Source organism: Ochlerotatus camptorhynchus, unplaced genomic scaffold, assembly GCF_037179485.1.
Source record: "Ochlerotatus camptorhynchus isolate MF236.1 unplaced genomic scaffold, CSIRO-AGI_Acam_v1.1 ptg000176l, whole genome shotgun sequence".
Classification (NCBI taxonomy): domain Eukaryota; kingdom Metazoa; phylum Arthropoda; class Insecta; order Diptera; family Culicidae; genus Ochlerotatus; species Ochlerotatus camptorhynchus.
In genome coordinates, this window is record NW_027040666.1 from 2,425,137 (window position 1) to 2,444,506 (window position 19,370).

At 35.4% G+C, this 19,370-nt stretch overlaps 1 protein-coding gene across 1 annotated transcript in view; it reads right to left on the reverse strand.

The window, feature by feature from the left end:
• Positions 1 to 10,323: 10,323 nt before the first annotated feature.
• LOC135701748 (Bardet-Biedl syndrome 2 protein homolog) overlaps positions 10,324 to 19,370 on the reverse strand; it is a 29,243-nt gene continuing 20,196 nt past the window's right edge. The window contains exons 10-11 of the mRNA XM_065222658.1: positions 13,886 to 14,034; positions 10,324 to 10,587 (exon numbers count right to left, since the gene is read on the reverse strand). Coding sequence (XP_065078730.1) covers positions 10,487 to 10,587; positions 13,886 to 14,034 — 250 coding nt within the window. The 3' untranslated portion in view covers positions 10,324 to 10,486. The remainder of the gene's footprint in view (positions 10,588 to 13,885; positions 14,035 to 19,370) is intronic.

Genomic DNA, 19,370 nt, shown 5'->3' on the forward strand with positions numbered 1-19,370 from the left:
CAAATCCGAATACTTCATCATTCGCAATAGTGATAGAGTAATAGAAACTAGGACACGGGATACTAAACTAAGGACACCACAATAGATCAAATTACTAGTTACAGTGAATTTATGTCTCGAGAAGACGGGAAAAAATGAGCTAGCTTTATATGATCCTGTAGATGTATAGGTTTTCCAAATTGATGTGGTGTTAATGTGTTGATGTTCTATAACCTCAATATGGTTTAATACGCACTTTTCCGACATATTTAATACATAATCAGAGCACTGTAAAGCCTTATGACAAAATGCACATCAAGGAATGCTATCCAAACAATTCTGAAGCTAAGATCTTGAAGTTCTACAGGCTCAAGTCTTGAACAATGTCCTGAAATTTCATATGAAACCGTGCAGCTCAAGTGAGCTTGATGACAACATACACATCATGCAATGGTATCAATTATATATTTAATGCTCTTTAAACTATCCTGGAGCTAATATCTTAAAGTTCTACAGGCTAAGTGATGTTTTGGAGAATGACTTGAAAATCATTATGAGTCCGCATAGTTCAAGAGAACCTCTTGATTACATTCACATCATGCCAATAAGATAATAAATCACTTCAAATTATGCTGGAACTAAGTTTTACTGGTTCATGGAATAAGATATTTTATGCTCACCAAACTATTCTGTGCGTTGCGTTGACGTGAATTTGACAGTTAGACAATAGATGTAGCTGTTAATTTGAAGCAATGTGTCCGGATCTTATGTGAGTGGCCTTCAAGATCTTGATGTTCTACAGGCTCAATAAAAACTTGAAAAATTCCCTGAAAATCTTTATGAGTCCGTGATTATCAAGAAATCAACATGACAACATGCACAACATGGAATGGTAACAAAAAGATATTTAACGCTCAACTATTCTGGAGATACGATTCTGAAGATCTACAGGTTCAATGAAGTATTGAAATAAAAACCTGAACAATGTCCTGAAAATCTTTATGTCCGCGAAGCTCAAGAGAGCCTCTAGACAACATGCACATCATCAAATGGTTTCAATAGGTTATTCAATGCATTCCAAACCATTCTGGGATTAATATGATGAAGTTTTAAACACTCGTAAAGTCATAAACAATGTACTAAACATTTGAACAAGTACATGATGCGCAAGAGAGGTTCAATAAGATATTTAATGCTTTCAAACCATTCTGAAGTTAAGACATTGAGTCTGTAGTCAATATCTTGTACAATGTCCTGAAAATCTTTATGAGTTTGTGACGCTCGAGAGAGCACAACATGCACCGTCACATCCGGAGCTCTTTAGCGCTTTCATTTTCGATATTTTGTTAAATTCCTTTTACTCCAGAGTATTCTGGGAAGAATTCCATGCCAAATCTGTATTGCATCCCAATGTGATTCTGACAGGATCTCAAAGATATTGTGAGTAGGACTTCATAAAGAATACTATATTGATAGTCAATTGAAATAATTATATTCATTAAAATGCTTTACAAAATATCATTAATAACCGATTTACTCCGTCCCATTTCCCAAAAAAAAATGATTTGAAGAATATCGACAACCTTGTTCAAAACAATCAATCAAACTAACCAATGTCAATTTGATTAAAAATTAATGCAGTATTAAATAGCTCTTCAAACAAGTCAAGTTATCAAATCAGTACAGGCAAGAATGAAAGTAACTTCTGAACGTTATCAACAACGCGAAAGTGTGCAATCTTATCAGTGTTTACTGTATTCGCTTTATTTCTGCACTGATAAATGCATACCTGCTGCTTTAAACTGGATTACTCGTGTACCTTTCAAGAAAAAATCATTTGAAATGTTTATCTAATACATTTGCGACAGCCGACAGGTATCAGAACACCAAATAATTTCCACATATTCCAAAAAATAAAATCATTACGAATGTAAAGTCAACGTTCGGATCTAGAGAATGCGATAAGTGAAGGAGCTATATTTATTCTAGCATACTGTAACACTGTTGGGGCCTCCCTTAGCTCAGTCGGTAAAGGCGCAGCTACAAAGCAAGACCATGCTGGAGGTGGCTGGGTTCAATTCCCGATCTGGTCTAGGAATTATTCGGGTTGGAAAATTTCTCGACTTCCCTGGGCATAGAAGTATGATTGGACTTTGCCACACAATTATACCAATGCAAAAATGGTACAGGCATCGAAAGCTCTCAATTAATAACTGTGGAAGTGCATCTAGAACACTAAGTTGAGAGCACGCAATAAGCTAAATATGCGATATGCAATAAGCTTGAAAAGAAGAAGAAGAAGAAGAAGAAGAAGAAGAAGTAACACTGTTGCAAAATACTCCGCTATTGCCTTCAAAAATAGACAACAAAACATGGCAAACTTGCAAGATAGGAGATTGATTTCGGTGCACCGAAATGTGTATGACCGACTAACTTTTTATTCAACGACCGCCACTTGATACCTTTTTAGATAACCTCACGTACTGACCAGTAGCCTGATAAGGAAATACTGGTAAGGGAACAAATTATGCCGCACCAACTTTTCAATACACACAACATGGCTAGGTAAATCTGAAAACTCTAAAACTCACTCTCATTGTAACAAAGTTCAACTAGTCTACTATCCGAGGGTCATGCAGAAACACGAAAACGAGCGAATGTTAATCGAACATCAATGAATGAACGACGATTGGCCATGTGAGAAAACTTCCAACTAAATGATCCGGCAAATGATCTCTGACACGCGAGGTTATCATCAATGGCGGCGTGGCGATGGCAAAAACGCATCAGCTGTTCGGTTGGTGGCTGAATCATCAGAATCTTTATATTTAAAAAATTCATCATAGAGTGCATTTCATTTGCCTTAATGCATTGCTCAGTGGTCCAGTAGGGCGAATTTCAGGAAATAAAATTAAAAGTCATAACAATTAATTTGATGTCTTCAGAGAAGTAAATTGAATGTTGGGTGTATGAAATCAAATTTAATGAAGCACCTTTCGGAATGAAAGATTCTAGGTCAAAAAAACAGTTCGAAATAAGAGCAGTTATTTATCCGTAATTTTTATAAAGTTATAACTAGATTGTACAATTGGCAATAGGTTAATAATTGTTTGAAATAACAGCAATCATTGCAGTATTTGGAAATTTTTTTATGGGGCGTGAGAGTTCATTAAAACATGCTGCAAGACCAAAAAAACATCAATATATAATACATTGTACCTATATAACAATTTAATCGGATATATTTAAAACAATCCCAAAAGGCCCACACAGAACGCCAGTATTAGTAATGTAAAAATTGTTAGCACATAATTAGCACAATTTCAATTTCAATACCTTGCATATTGACAGATGTACATGAAAATTGAAATTTCGTACATATCTCAACAATTATGAAAAGGATGAGTTTTACAATTCTGTAGAACATTTCAATATCGGAAATCATCAGTTACAAAAGTTAGAATTTTCCATCTTTCAACTGAAAGACACGAAATTGATTAAACGTCATCTTCATTCACTTTTTATTTTTATGTTCTTGAAATTCGCCCTACTGGACCACTGGAGCTTTCCACAAATGTTTCAATGGAACCCCGAGCGATTTGTGTTGTCAGATCAAAATATCAATACACAATACTGATATTTTTTATGTTATTTTTTATCCTAATAATTGCTACGAATTTCTATTGATTTCCCTGAACTTCCGAAAAGACTCAGTTCTATAAATCTGAAATAGTAAACAAACACCTGTTCCCAGCCGCAAATTTTAAAAGTAGATATAAAGACTTTTTGTCGATCCCCCTCCCCATACTACCGATAGTTTATGTCTTACCAGGTAGGGCCATGAACCCCCCCCCCCCCGCTCCCGCCCTCAGCTTAACATTACACCAACCGGTGGAAACTAACGATATTGGCTCACTACTTGACTAGCCTATTGGTCCCAAGCAAATCGATTAACATACCCCATTCTAGTCAAAATTCTAGACTACACTATGTTTGTTTTGATTCGCTATGAAAGTTTGACAGATAAAATGAGGAGTTCGTGGATTTTCCTATGTTTCGAAAGATGCATCGATTAGCTTGGGACCGAAGATAGTACCAGAGATGAGCCAAAAAGTTGAGCAAGTTTCTTCGGGACCGACTAGTCTTAGATTTACCTCTATGGTTACACCGAGGCATTCTGTTAGTTAAATAATTTTGAACTAATTTCATAATATAGAGTGGAAAATTAAACTTTTTAAATTTAGCAATTAAACCTCCATGCCAAACACTATCGAATGCTCTTTCTATGTCTAGAAGAGCAACTCCAGTTTGGCAACCTTCAGATTTGTTTGAACGAATTAAATTGGTAACTTTTAATAGTTGATGAGTAGTTGAATGCCCATGGCAAAATCCAAACTGCTAATCTGCAAAAATTGAGTTCGTATTGATGAGAAGCATCATTCTATTCAAAATTATCTTTTCAAAAAGTATACTTATTGAAGAAAGCAAACTTAATGGACTTGTTATTATTGGAGGATTTTTATACGGCTTTAAAATTAGAACCACTTTTGCAACTTTTTTTTTATTTGTCAAACTTTCATAGCGAATCAAAACAAGCATAGTGTAGTTCTAGAGTTTCGACTAGAATGGGGGTGCGCTTATAGATGTACTTGGGACCAATGGGCTGTCGATTAGTGAGCCAATTTAAAATCGTTAGTTTCCATCGCTTGGTAAAACGTTTATCCAAATCGATTTCCAAGAATATTACTATAGGAATCTGAAGGATCGAAGAGGAATTTTCCAAATCGATAACCAAGCAGGATTACCTCGGGTAGGATCCAATCAAGTTTCAAAGAGGAATAAGAGTCGAACAAAGTAGAAAAATTACAGGTATATCGAGCACTGAAAAGTTCAGTTTAAATTGGTTGTAGCGTTAGGTAGCAGTAACACCAACCGGTGGTAACTAACGATTTTAAATTGGTTCACTACTTGACTAGTCTATTGATCCCAAGCAAATCGATTAACGTACCTCATTGTAGTAAACATTCTAGTACTACACAATGTTTTGATTCGCCATGAAATTTTGACAGATAAAATGAGGGGTTCAGTTGAGCACGTTTCTTCGGGACCTTCTGGTCTTAGAATTACCTTTATGGTAACACTTCCTTCAGCAAAAAGTAAATAGATCCGCACGGCAAGAGAACACGATGCGGACTGATTTTGATCAAACACTGATTAAAAGGCTCGGGCATGTACTCGGGTAGAGATAAGAATGAACACGTCAAAAAATGAGCATGTCCATTCGAAAATTACATTCAACACTATCTTGCCTATAACTGGCAAAAACCCAGTTTAGAATCCTCTTATCTATAGGCTTCAAATTCAGCTGAGCGAACTTTTCTTTCTGACCGTTTGTTTTTGCAGAATGCCTTCTTTCAGTTATTTGGCTTGCTTTAAATTATGCACGTTTTGAAGTAGACAATGTAATTTCAAATAAACGCACATATTTTAAATAAGGTACCATAAAACGGGGTATCTTTGATAATGCGGGTAACTTTGATAGTATCATATAAAGATTAAATTTACCCGTTGCGCTTTTTCTAAATTAGAAATATTGCTTCCATATTGCAGTTTAGGGTATTCCCATTGATATGGTATAAAGTTTTTATATAGTATGTGCTACATATTTTACAAACATTTTAAAACACAATTTTCGTATTTTTCGCTTTTTTGAAAAAACACTCAAACCATCCCTTATGAAATGTGTTTCCGATATAGCCATCACAAATTCATATTGCCTATGATGTTTTCTGATTATATACTCATTCAAAGTTTCATATTTAAAGAAATAAAATGTTAGAGTTTCACGCATTCTTTTTTCTACAATCATCGAGCATTATCAAAGTAACCCCAAATCAAAATACTGATGTTCGGTCAAAAAACTAAAAAAATAGTGCAAATGCTTTAATTTCCGTTAAACAAATTACTAATGAATTAACTCTTGGATCCTCAGTACTTGTTTTAAAAATATAAAATTTGAAAAATATTCATTGCTGCAAAAAATATTTAGAATATACTTTTAAAAAAATATCAATGTTACCCCGTTTTACGGTACTACTTTCCACCATGAAATTCCACAGATGTCACTTTGGATGGACTTTTTTTTAGATAATAAGGATTTTAATTTTTGTTTTAGCCTGTAGACTTGGTGACATACTTCAAGTCTCCGCGTACATTGTACGGGTTAGGCAAAAGATGTGCGTTTGACTTTAAAAATTGTCGCATTAATGGCCCTTCGCTCATTTTAAACATCTATTCAATTTTCATACTGCCGTACTCTAACGGAACTATCCACCTACCCTCTTCTAAAGATCATTCTCTAGCTAATAAATTATCACACTAAAGCTTCATGTTAGCATTTCCAAACAACTCTAAAAATCGCTAACTTTGCGTATGAAGTAACATAAAAACACTTTGAATGTAATTTTTAATTTTTGTGAAATTACTAAAACCATTTTTTTAATATTTTTCCCAGTAAAACATTATTTTTCTCTAAACTTTGTCTCAGAAGTCATTTCTATCAAAAGTTTCCGTGCTACAATTTTTTGAAAAAATGTCAAAGCTGCCATTTTGAAAATTTTACAAGATCCAAACTGGCCGATTTTTAACAAAAATGTTAATCATTGCCCATAACAAACAATTATGCAAAGATTCATGCAAATCGGAGAAAATCGAGTTGCACCGTGGAACTGCTCAGAAGATCATCGATTGGAGATGAACCAGCCTCGGGCTGATAGTCTCTTTACCCTCAAATTATATTTTAGGGGGTGGATCTCTCATAGGGAGAGGTCATTGTAAAAATATAACCATGAAGTGACACATTTTGATGCTAGAGATGAATATATCACGAGGTCCCAACCATATAGCATGTTGCTTCCTTCTGCAAATATATTCAGGAATACAAGGTTTAAATACCTAAGGACTAAGTGTATGACAGAATTTCCTCACTAGATGGCGCTAAAACGAAAATCATCAAGTTGCATTATCTTCGGATGGGAAGTAAAGCCGTTGGTCCCCGAGTCATGAGTTGATGGGTCGATAGGTAGGGTCCAGGTGTGGGAGCTGCCTTCCTGGCACGTCGGTAGCATTGGTGCTCAGCACGGAAAACAAGATCGACGGAAAAAACAAACCAAAGGAAAAAAAAAAAAAAAGTTGCATTATCTTGAATGCACATTATATAACGCTATCTACAGGTCCTGCTCATGAGGATGGTTCCCGCCTTCAGCAAAGTTGTTCAGATGGAAAAGATTTAACTTAAGGTTTTTTTAAGAGTTTAGTTCAGAATTCACTCACCAGGCGGTGCTAGTGTGACATTCATTTTAAATTGTTTGCACATTGTTTAACATCTCGACTAGATAGAAGGTTCCCGTCTTGGGCAAAGTTGTTCAGATGGATAAGACCTACTTTATGGTAAAGACCTCAGAATTAACTCACCGGGCGGCAATCAGCATGCCGAGATAGCCACTTTAGATACTTCGAAATCGTATAACCGTATAACCAAACGGTGGAAACTGTTCATGTTTGAAAAAAGGAAACATCTCTTAAAATTGTTAAAATCTGTTTTTTTTTTGACGCAGGACTACGTCTGTGTTTTCTATATGGGGGTACACTTTGTGAAAACAAAATGGAACATGTAAGAACATTACTAAAGATTTTGAACGGTAATAACTCAGCTGCTCCTGGACCAATTTCAACAGTTCTATTCCTACGCATCTGTTAAATATAAGACTTTATCATTTTTCAAAATGTGACTATTGAAAATTATATGAATGTGCAACTGTTGCTATGATAATTAAAATGATCACCGATTGCCTGCGAAAAACGATTTCCCTAACACAGATTTCAAAGTTGAATTCCATCCGTTCTCACCAACGGTGTTTATTCAGTGGTGAGTGGTGGTTTCTCCAGTACAAAAAGAAAGGCTGCCTGCAAGCAGCGAGCTGCAGCGAGCTGCAGCCCACATGAGCATCCATAGAAGGAGGAAGAAGCCGCACCGCTATTGATCGGAATCAGTAGCTCTTCGTGAGTCACTCTGGGCCATCTTGACATCTTGCGCGTCATACTAAAGAGTATAAACAGAGAGAACCCCGCTCAAATTCTTATTCCTACACAAAACACAAGCTCCTGCCACAGCTAACAAATAAGATTTATTATATGATACCACGTAGTCCTACGTCACCATTGCGTACAACCCCATAGGGCTGTCCCTTGTAGTTTTTTATTAAATTTTAGAACAAGCTGCTTTTACTGTGCAAAAATAATAAGAACATTAAAACTTGTTACCGTTTTGGTTCCTGTACCCTATTGATTCACTTCGAGCGAGAAAAATCAGGAGATAGCGAGAGCGAGGAATAGGGTATATGTGTACTCATTGTGAATTAAATCAGTATGTCAGTTTCTTGTATGCAATATTGTCTTGTTTTTTAATGTAAGTATAATTAAATATGTAAGTCAAATGAAAGACCACTCCCAAACCAACGGTCCAATTAAATATTGTAGCCCAGTCACACCAACAACACATAACACAGAACAAATAACGGGAAGGAGTAAGGATGAAGGTGGGCGTTGGAAACAGGAGAAAGATATGGACAAGGGGTGGTGGAAAAGTGGGTGGGAGGTGGAAATGGGCTTAGGTCAAGGGGGAAGAACTCAACTAAACCCGAACAAACAACTTGACCACTGCCTGGAACGCCTATATGACCACCTGCACCATGACCCAGACTATCGATCAACATCAGTGACCAACGGCTACAATAAGGACCTACCCTTAAGACTATCATGGAATTTCCTTGACTGACTATCTGACAGTAAATCTGACTGCTTGGTGCGTTGAAGTTTATATGGGAATTACTATGAGAAAAGTGAACTTTTTGCTCCCATTGTTCTAGCCTTTCGTTGTAATGATTTGATGTATTCTGCAAACTTGTAGCTGGAAAATTTTCACAAAAGTACAGATAGCAAACTTTTCCATAAATCATTATAACGAAGGCCTACACAGAAAAAAAATCTGAATATTAACTATCGCGTAAAATCTCCCCTCGTTTAAGTTTGAGCTACTGTTGGCACAAACAACTAAATCGTGTTCAAGCTTGCATACAATATTGCAAATTTCAGCGATATCTCGCAGAAATTTACATGAATTTTTCAAACGGTAAAGGTTAATGAGCACAGCAATGGATCCTTAGTGATCGTCCAAATTAAGATTTATTCGAAGTGTGAAATTTTATCGAACGTGAATAACTTAATTTGTATAGCTTTTCAGATAGACTGGGACTGGGGATAAACTTTGTATCCAAAACAACATCTTCCAAACCAAGCCAGTTTTTCACAAGGATGAAATGAAGGTATCGGTCAGTTACCAAAATAAGAATGTTTTCGTTTCATCAGAAACCACCAAGCTATCCAATCTCGTCCGGCAGCTTTTCGAATGAAAAAGTCCACATTCACAAATCAGACGACAGCGTCAGAACCAGTTCGTAGGACTTACAATATGAAATCATCGCAGTTCAGTGTCTCGGAAAAGAAGTGGGCTTATTTTTTAATACAAATATGGTAACACCACCGCGACTGACTAACTCGACACCACTGCGAGTGTTTTCTTTCCGAGTTTGATCGGAATGGATATAAAGTTTTTTTTTTCTCTACTTGGAACAAACAGGCGTTTATATTGGCTTAGTAATGCGTAGACTAAATAAGTTGCGCCGTCTAACTACATGGTTCCGACTGCGGCAATAAGCGTAGGCGATTGAATGAAGCCATACTGGAAGCGATCGATTGCGTTATGAGATGGAGATGCTGACGACGGTGGCGGCGCCTCGAGAAAAGTGAGATTTGTTTAGTTTTTGCACGTGACAGTAATTACTGTTTCAGAACAAACGACGTGAGTACGTGCTCCATAGAGAGATCAAGTGAAACAGTAAAAATGAAATATGTATGGCGTGCAATTGCACTTTGCACAATTAATTAAAAAAGATTGTAAAACTAAGTTATACAAATCGTTTGAAATAACAAAAGCAGATCGTTCAATATGCATGTATGTATATGGTGTGTTGACATGAAGACCCCATAATTCAAATGTTTGAGTGCTAGGACAAGATCTATCAGATAATACCAATTTCAATCCTCTGAGAAGAAGGGGTACCTGATCATAAGCTTTAATAATTTTAGTTTTCTCGGAGAAGTTCACTCTGACAAATCGATTCATCAAAACAAATGAAAATTAGATCTTCAATTTACTAAAAATTTAAACATCACAAATAAATAACAAATAAAAAGTTAAATGTTTACAAGGTTTGTACAAATCCTAAAAGGCAAAGCACAGACAAGACAAAATATCATGTCACAACTCCACTCAGCCGATGCCGCTTACTCACCCGGGACGAAACACCGGTCTGACCACCTCCGCACATGATTCAATACAATCCGTAAGCGCAACCCTATCCCACACGATCCAACTGTCTGCTGGCACCTACATCTCCCCGAGCTCGATTATTTTCACCACGGCTTCGATGTTGTTCGTCTTCAAGGCATCTTTGAACTTGTTGATGATTGAAGCGGCAAACGTTCCAACTGCAAATGAATGAATCAACAGTATTAAATATAACTAATTTAAAAACAATGAGACGGGATTAATAAAACCTGCAAGGTTCTATCTACGTTTTGTGTCGTGCTTGTAAATACCACAACGACATTCAATTTACTACGTATGGGACTTTATCCGCATGCTTCCGGTCCTCTAACCTCCCGAGGTTATGTGTAGGTGGATGAAAAGCTAGTGGAGACTAACATCATTACGTACTTCTTATCCACAACAAAATGTTATTCGTAGTCATGGAATGTGGTAAATACATCCATACGTTGTTTTTGTGAAGCTTACACAATTCGACCAAAAACTTTAACTAAAGTTTTCTTCCAATACAGTTCAACAGACAATCTATTGAAGTCTAATCAAAAAGTGGTCTTCAGCACGTTTGTAGCGATACAATTTTCCATAAGAACAGATAGTAAACTTTTTCGTAGATCACTAAGGCTAGAACGTTGAGAAGAAAAAGTTCAATTTTCCCATCATAATTTTCATACAAATTTCAAAGGGCCAGTTCAGTATGAGTTCACGTCCAAATTTTGAGAAAATTTCAAGAACCTGATTCAGAATCGATTGAGCTTGGATATTTTGAACCACCCAGCCTTCTGATTTTTTAGAACAAGATTCGCTTAAAAATGAACTGAATAAGTATGTGAAATTGTAACCAAAAATTAACGCTTCTATTCAGCTCCGTACTCAGCAAGTGGCGAAGGTAGCATTTGCCACAAAAAAAAATCCTGAGAGCCAAAAAATAATCCAATGTTCTTCAAATGAATACTTCTTGAAAATTTTCTCAACATCTACGTAGTTCCACCAATTTCTTCTGAGTTCCATTATTATTTTTTCCAAGTTTTCTCGATTTGACCAACATCTCATATCATTTATTACCTTCTCCAAACGTCAAGAAAAACCGTAAACCTTCTCTACGAATTTTCCTAAACATCTTTCAATCTATTTTCAAATCCGGCTCGAAATCTGACATCCGAAATTACCGTGGAATTGCCATTATTTTTTGCATTCCAAAATTTTTTGAATCTATCATAAACGACGAAAGTTATCAGCAACTAAAAAACCAAATAACAAGTCAACAGCATGGCTTCTTCAAGGGCTGCTCCACTGTTTCTAATCTTCTGGAGTTTGTCTCTTTTACACTGAATGCCATGGATAATGTTAATCACGTAGAAGCTCTTAACACTAACTTCAGTAAAGCATTTGACATACCATTATTACTCTTCAAGCTGCAGAAAGTAGGGATGGAAGCCGGAATTTGAACTGGCTCCAGTCCTACTGAACAAACCGTAAGCAAATTGTACGCTTTCAAAATAAACATTCAGAACGTAGGGTCCCCCAGGGATCTCATTTAGGCCCACTTCTTTTTTATTTTGTACGTAAACGACATTGCCTTCAAACTTAAGAACATTAAAGTACTTGTGTATGCGGACGACATGAAGCTCTTCATAGAAATAAGAAATGCCTCCGACGCAGAATTATTCCAGAATTAAATAAATCTATTCTACACCTGGTGTAGCAAAAGTCTACTCCAACTCAACGTAAAAAAATGTAACGCAATAACATTTAGTAGAAATATTTGAACCCCTTTCATAAACATACAATTTGGAAACGAAATAGTAGACAAATGCCCAATGGTAAGGGTCTTAGGCGTAATACTGGAAACCAAACTTACATATGTAGAACATTATAACACTATCATAAGCAAATCAAATAGCATGCTGGGCTTCATTAAGAGATTCAGTTACAATTTTCAGGACCCATACACTATAACCTATTCTGGAATACTGCCATATAGTGTGGACCCCATACACTGCCATACACGAAGAACGCATTGAATCTGTTGTATGCTCTTCGACGACTAAATTGCACTGCATTTCCTCTACCATCCTATGAAGCTCGTGGCATGCTCATGAATCCACAAAAACTAAAGGAACGGCGAGGATTTGCAATGCTTTTCTTTATCAATGACATTATTTCTCATCGCATAGAATCTGCAGCAATACTCTCACAACTAAATTTTTATACCCCCTTTAGACCTCTTAGAACACGAAAATTATTCTATGAAAACACATGCAGAACAAATTACGCAAAAAATGGTCCCATCAATCGAATGATGTCCCTGTATAACATAAATGGCGAAGAAATTGACATCACTATGTCCAAAAACCAAATAAAAACTCGACTAAAGGGAAATATAAATAATGCATAGCATGTAAGTAAAAACATAAACATTGCATGTAGTCTATTTTGCTTGACAAAATAAATAAATATATAATCATATCGAATAATTGAAAATTAATTATCTCTTGCTAGAAAATAATGGTTGATTAAATTGAAAGGTATCTTGTTTAAATAAATTTTAATCATTTGGCCTTATTTAGCCTATAATTTAACACTTTTTCCGTTCTACTCAGGTTATAAATAAGTCAATTTGTTAAAGCACAAAGTTTTATCTCCCTAATTAAAAAATCCACATAAGTTCAGACTAGAGAGTCCAAAGTTTTCGACTGCATTCGAAGCTGTTGCTTACTTGCTCGCACGTGACCGTGACATTTCAAGTTTACGTTAAGATTGCACTAAACGTAACGGTTCAAACGGCAGCCCATCAAACCAAACAAAAAAAAACACATTTACAATGACACACATTATTTCACCACAAAATCTTGTGAATTATTCATGACCGAGCTGACCACTGCCGCCCGTAAACACCATACCCATAAAGTCGACTGTAGCGAAACGGCATATCCGACAGCCGAAAGATGACGACGACATGCTAAAATTTAGCACTACCAAACCTCATCGTCTGAATCAGAGTGACTCTTGCCCCGAACGCTAATAGTCAGCTCACCACAAAGCAGATGGTTCGTTAGTGTTCAATAAAAATAGGTGGATACTAGGGTGGTTCAAATTATCGACTTTGCTCCACCTCACTCAATCGATTCTAAATCAGGTCCTGATCATTCTCCTAAATTTTGGTTGCGATCTTCTTTGTTGCCCTGAAAGGAGTCGATTTAGCATGTCGGAAAGTTATCGGTTCCGATAAATTTTACTTAATTATCTTGAAATTCAATCAAAAAGTGGTCTCAAGCAAAATTGACGATTAAATTTCACATAAGAACAGATAGCATGCCTTCCCTTAAATTATTATAGAAAATGCTAGGACGATGAGAGCAATAATTTCAGTTTTCCCATGGTAATTTTCATATAAACATCAAAGCTCAAATTTTAAAGCAAAATCGATATTTTGAACCATCTTAGAGGATACATACTAACCTCTCAGCTTCGATGCGCTGTACAGAATGTTGTGGATGCGTTTTAATGCCAACTGGACTTCGCTTGTGTTGACCAGTCGAATCTTGTAGTTTTTCACCAGGTCTTGGTTTGTGTTCATCATCTCGTTGTGGTATTTGATAACGTCATCCCTTGAAGTGAGACGGAAATGAACAAATAAACGTATTATATTTGTATCGTTAGCTGTTGACTTGGAATGACCGTGCGGATCGTCATGCGGGGACAATCGCGTTGGTTTCGAATTTGGTTGGCAAAGAGTATTTGTGACTGACTCTCATTGGACAAACCCCGTGTAGTTTATATTTTGAAATTTTAATAAATAATTAGGTTCTTGTAAATTGAAATTTTGATTAGAAATAATCGTTTATCGACGCATATTTCGCATTATAATAAAGTTATAAGAACTTTCATCATTTAAAGTTTAAATAATCGGGAAAAATTAAAGCTGACGATGGAAAAATTGTGTGAGTAGTTTCATGAAAAAGCAACAGTAATTTTGTTCGTGTTCGATTTATACAAAAAAAAGAAGATTTGGAAGATAAAGAGAATTTTCATTCGAAAATTCGATCTCTATAATTCCTAGATTGTTTCAATAGATGTATTCGAGATCGATAATAATTGTGTTGCGGAGAAAGTAGTAATAAGCAATACCGTCCTTCAGTTTAGCTCTCTTGAAACTTTAAGGCTGCAATTTATTTAGAATATAAAAATTATGCTTCGAGCAGGGTTTGATGGTTACTCACAAAACGGTTTTCTTCTTCAGCGATAACCTAACTTTCTTTCCCCTACAACAACCCGTGTATTCGAACGCGGGTAACTTGTCCTAGCGAAAACAAATTGAATTTAATTTATGTTAACGAATTTACCGTTTAATCTTACTTTTCTTTCACTTTCTGTGACTATTCTCGTTCTTTTACTCTAATTTTAACTTCTCCAAATAATTAACTTTCAATGAATCCATCACGTTTGTTTTTCCTTCTCTGAACTTCGTTTTTCCTTTCCTACTCTTCAAACTGTCACTTTATCGAACTAGCAGTGTTACCAGTTACACCTTCTCGTCGGCCGGTCGAGGGGCCTTCCCAATAAATTGTAACAGTCTAACAGCCACGAAAGTACAATTGCAAACACTCGAAGTAAATTTATTACTTATTGCTCCGCAAGTCAAGCATGCGAAGAATACCATTCGACTGATTGCTGGTTGAACTGTGGTATATTTCAGAAAAAAAGGTTTGCTAAATATATTGCATCGAATCAAGATATTTAAATAAAATATTACCATGTCAACCACCAAACCAGTAGCATCTTAACATGTACTATACCAACGTACTAAACACGAAAAAATAAAATTTAATCCTACTATAGGGTAGAGCGCTACTTCGTCGTAATCGCCCATTTCCGTTCTATCTAGCTGAAAAGATCAATAATATCAATGATTTCACCGTGCACCAATTAATAATAGGTTTTTTTCCGATGCGTTAGTTCATTAGCTACAACATAAATCCTATTAGAGCGCCTTGTATGAATATTCACGCTCGTTGTTCTCAAAACAAAAGAACCGCTCCTAGCGATTCCCATTTTTTACGTTTATCCGTAGGACGAAACAAATCTTATGGCGTTTCAATGCGTTATGACGGAATTGAAACTCGTAGCACAATTTTTTTTTTTTTGCTTTATTAGAGAGATTTTTAGCCTTGGGAGAGGATGAATTTAGAATCAAGACGCAGTATTAGATTTTAAACAATATCTCAACAATTTGCAACTCTTTATCAAATCCAACGGTAAAAGGTGAATTAATTTAGAAGTCATATTCGACAGAAATATTCCATTTTTTGTTCAAACCCCTTCAAAAAAAGAGAGGTAAAGCGTGGGTTGTCCTTAGTAGGACGGATATTAGATCAAAAACCTTACTCGACCAGATTTCAACCAATTTTGATGAAACATGTTTCATTAGACCATACATTTATTCAAGTTTTCAAAGAATTATGTACAGTTCCGATATCTTTCATTAGGGATAGGGATTTAGCTAAATTACCATCGAAATTTAAACAGCTAAGCGAAACAAAACATAAATTCATTCGGAGATGAACTAGCGCCTACGGCTAAAAATCTCCTAAATAAAGGGAGAAAAACAAAAAAAAACCTAAATTTATTTATATAGAAACAGCTTTTTCTTAGATGTGAACTTGAATTGGTATTATCGGTACAGTTGAAAGCAGAACACTAGCACAAATCGATTTTACTCTCGTTACGTTAAACATAGTGTATGAAGTAGTGCGCGATAATTGCACAATGATGCGCTATACAGCGCACTAAATCCGACAGTATGGTTATTCCGGTTTTCAACTGTGCTGATAATATTTTACACTAAACCACGTGCGACGTAAATGTATCAAGCTTTTTTAATCGAATGGCATAGCGTCCAAATCTCATAATTTTAAAGATCTCAAATTAAAAAAATAACTTTGTATCAGAGTTAGATAATTTAATGAATTATGCAACTTAGTTTCTTATTTACATATTGAACATTTAATCATCTATAAAATCTCAGAACCAAAATTAAATTCTAAGACATTGACTTTTTTATTTTATAAACTTGTTGGCTTTGAATCATGGTAAAGTGCACATAAAATAAATATCAAACATTTAGGAGCTACGAATGTTCAAGATATATGCCAATTAACAATTTTTAAAATTTTGAAAGTTAAAATAAAAAAAAAGTAAAATAAAAACCCATGTTTTCAAGATTTTGTAACTAAAAAAAATTATATTTCTGATACAGACATTGTAAGTATAAGTGATTCGAATTCAAATGCGAACAAAAGTTAACGAAATTAGAACAACCAATTTTGTCATAATTCAAAGACTAAGATAAAATTCCAAGATTCTTGACAGTAATTAAGTAAGTCTAGTACATGAATATTTTAAAATAAAAAAATTATAATAATTATATTTACTTATTTATTTATTTGTTATTATTCATCTGACTCTATGTTATTAATAACTGACCTAATCTTATAGGGGAAATGGATGTAATGTCAGCCTGAATGCCCCTAATTTGGGCCCATACATAAATTCAGAAATCGACTAAATTTTCAATAGCGACCAAAAATATCCATAAGTACCGCCCCAATGACGCATTCATCTAGATAAAATTGATAAATAGCAGATTTTTAGCAATGGGCCCAATCTTAGATCCATAGGTCAACATTAGAACCATTTCCCCTATGCAAGTTACATTAAAAAGTCCAGCAACTAAATATGGCTGAAAAATAACGACCACTCTTTTTTTTTCTCAATACATAAAAATATCAAATTTAGGGATAAATCAAAAGTTTTGAGATCATGGGCTTAGACAAGCTTTGAATCTTTCGGACTTCAATGTCGGCATTTCAGTCATAGAAAAATCATGAAAAATTAGGTTATAATTCTATTTTTTTTTTTCTCCTTTCCGTACTGAGCACCAATGCTACCGACGTCAGAAAGGCAGCTTCCACACCTGGACCCTACCTATCGACCCATCAACTCATGCACTGGGGACGAACGTAGGTTATAATTCAATTTCCTCTGATTTTTAAGATACCAGATTTTGAATGTCAAAATTCTCATATTTGAAGAATAACCCAACTAATATTTTCAGCTTTGTAAGCCAACTTTTCCAGCGTTGTGCTGTAAAGTAGTTTAAAAAGCTGCAGATTCAGCTAGAAGCAGAAGCAAGCAAAACAGTTTTAAAGAGCATTTACTCAACTTTTTTACAACCATTATTCAATTTGTCAGTCGCCAGCCAATAAACGCTAATGTCACTTCTATGCAGATATTAATCAACTTTCAACTTGTATCTGCAAAACAAAGCTAATAAAGTGAATACATTACTCATTTGATGACTTCTGCACAACCAATCACTCTTGCTGAATAACATAAACATAAAAAGTGCTTCTTCAACAACTAAACAACCTGAACATATTCAGCTAATAGACTCTGTTAGCGCTACTTTGGAAGCACTTTTATAGTCAACTAAGTTTATTTTTAGACGTGTGTAGTTTCACAGCTTTTACTCTGCTCCTTTACAAAGCCGAAGTAACTACCCAACAAACAATTTTAGCTGCAGATTAGCTTATACAGCCAAAATTTGCCTTATGCAGCTAATTTTTGCCTGTATAAGCTAAGCTGCAGCTAAAATTGTTTGTTGGGTATAGCCTCTACTCAGCGATCTTGATGCAGAAGAGCATGTAGATTTTTTACATCAGTTCAAAGTGTTGGCGTAGCTAAGTTGGTAGTGTCAAGGTTTGCCAATGCGATTGTCTCTAGTTCGATTCTAAGTTCTGCTGTGTAGGGTAAATAATGTGGTGTTGTGCGTATAACTAATTTCGATTAATTTGATTTCACAGCAAAATAAACCCGGCTTCAAGAAAAAGCTGTGTAGTGATTATTAGATAACCGGGAAAAAGGTTGAATAAGCGCCTTTCAAGTTCACACACAACAAAAACAGCAGGATAACAGCTGTATAGAAGCGTAAATGGATATGCAATAAGAGCTTGTCCCAACCATCCCAACAGCCATAAGTAGCTAACTAAGTTCGTAAGATTTGCTTGTAAAGAGGTTGAGAAAAGGTTTCCTCATATCTTATAACGTTTGAATACAGCTTGAGACTGCATACATGAAATGAGAGAAGCGTTTACATTGTTAAAATTTGTCAAATAGGAAGGACTCACTATCTTACAAGATCATCAAATTTAACATTAATTCTAATCGAAAAGAATAAACTGAAAACTTCCATGATTTCCTGTTTGTAGCTAGATAATAATTGAATATTTTGCAACAAAAGTTTATTGAGTTATTTTAATTTATTATTTTAAATGGAATTAGTTTTGGTTTAACCCTGTCGATACCAATTTATGATTTACACGTACTTTATACGGACAAGATCTTTTGGTGTTTTTAATTTTATCAAACAATACACACAAAAAAGCAAGAATTACTTCAATGATCTAGCCATCCAAAGTATCCTGGAGTGCTATTTTTTGAAAATATAGCTAAATCACCAGGGCACGGGTCTGCCCTATAGAATATGTACAAACATGTCCATAAAATCTTGATTCATCATTCAAGATTTCATCAGAAAATATTCTAAATTTTCTAAATAATTTATGATTTCAGATAATATGATCAATATAATCATGCAGCTGAGTAGATTCATGGAGTTTATTTACATCAATTTCGATCCAATTCCTTTGTGTGGGAGATGTTCTAGCTTCAATGGGTCACCCTAGAGGTCACTTCATGAATATTATTGGGCAAAATTCTAGGGACATTTTCCCATTCGTGATATATCTAGTACGTCGTTTAATCGAGACTCATAGATATTGTTCATAAGAGATGCACATGACTAGATGTAGTCATTTTCCTAGAACCCCCAGAGAAGTGGCCACCTTCAGACAAAGTTCATTAAGTCCATGCCTCAAATCACAAG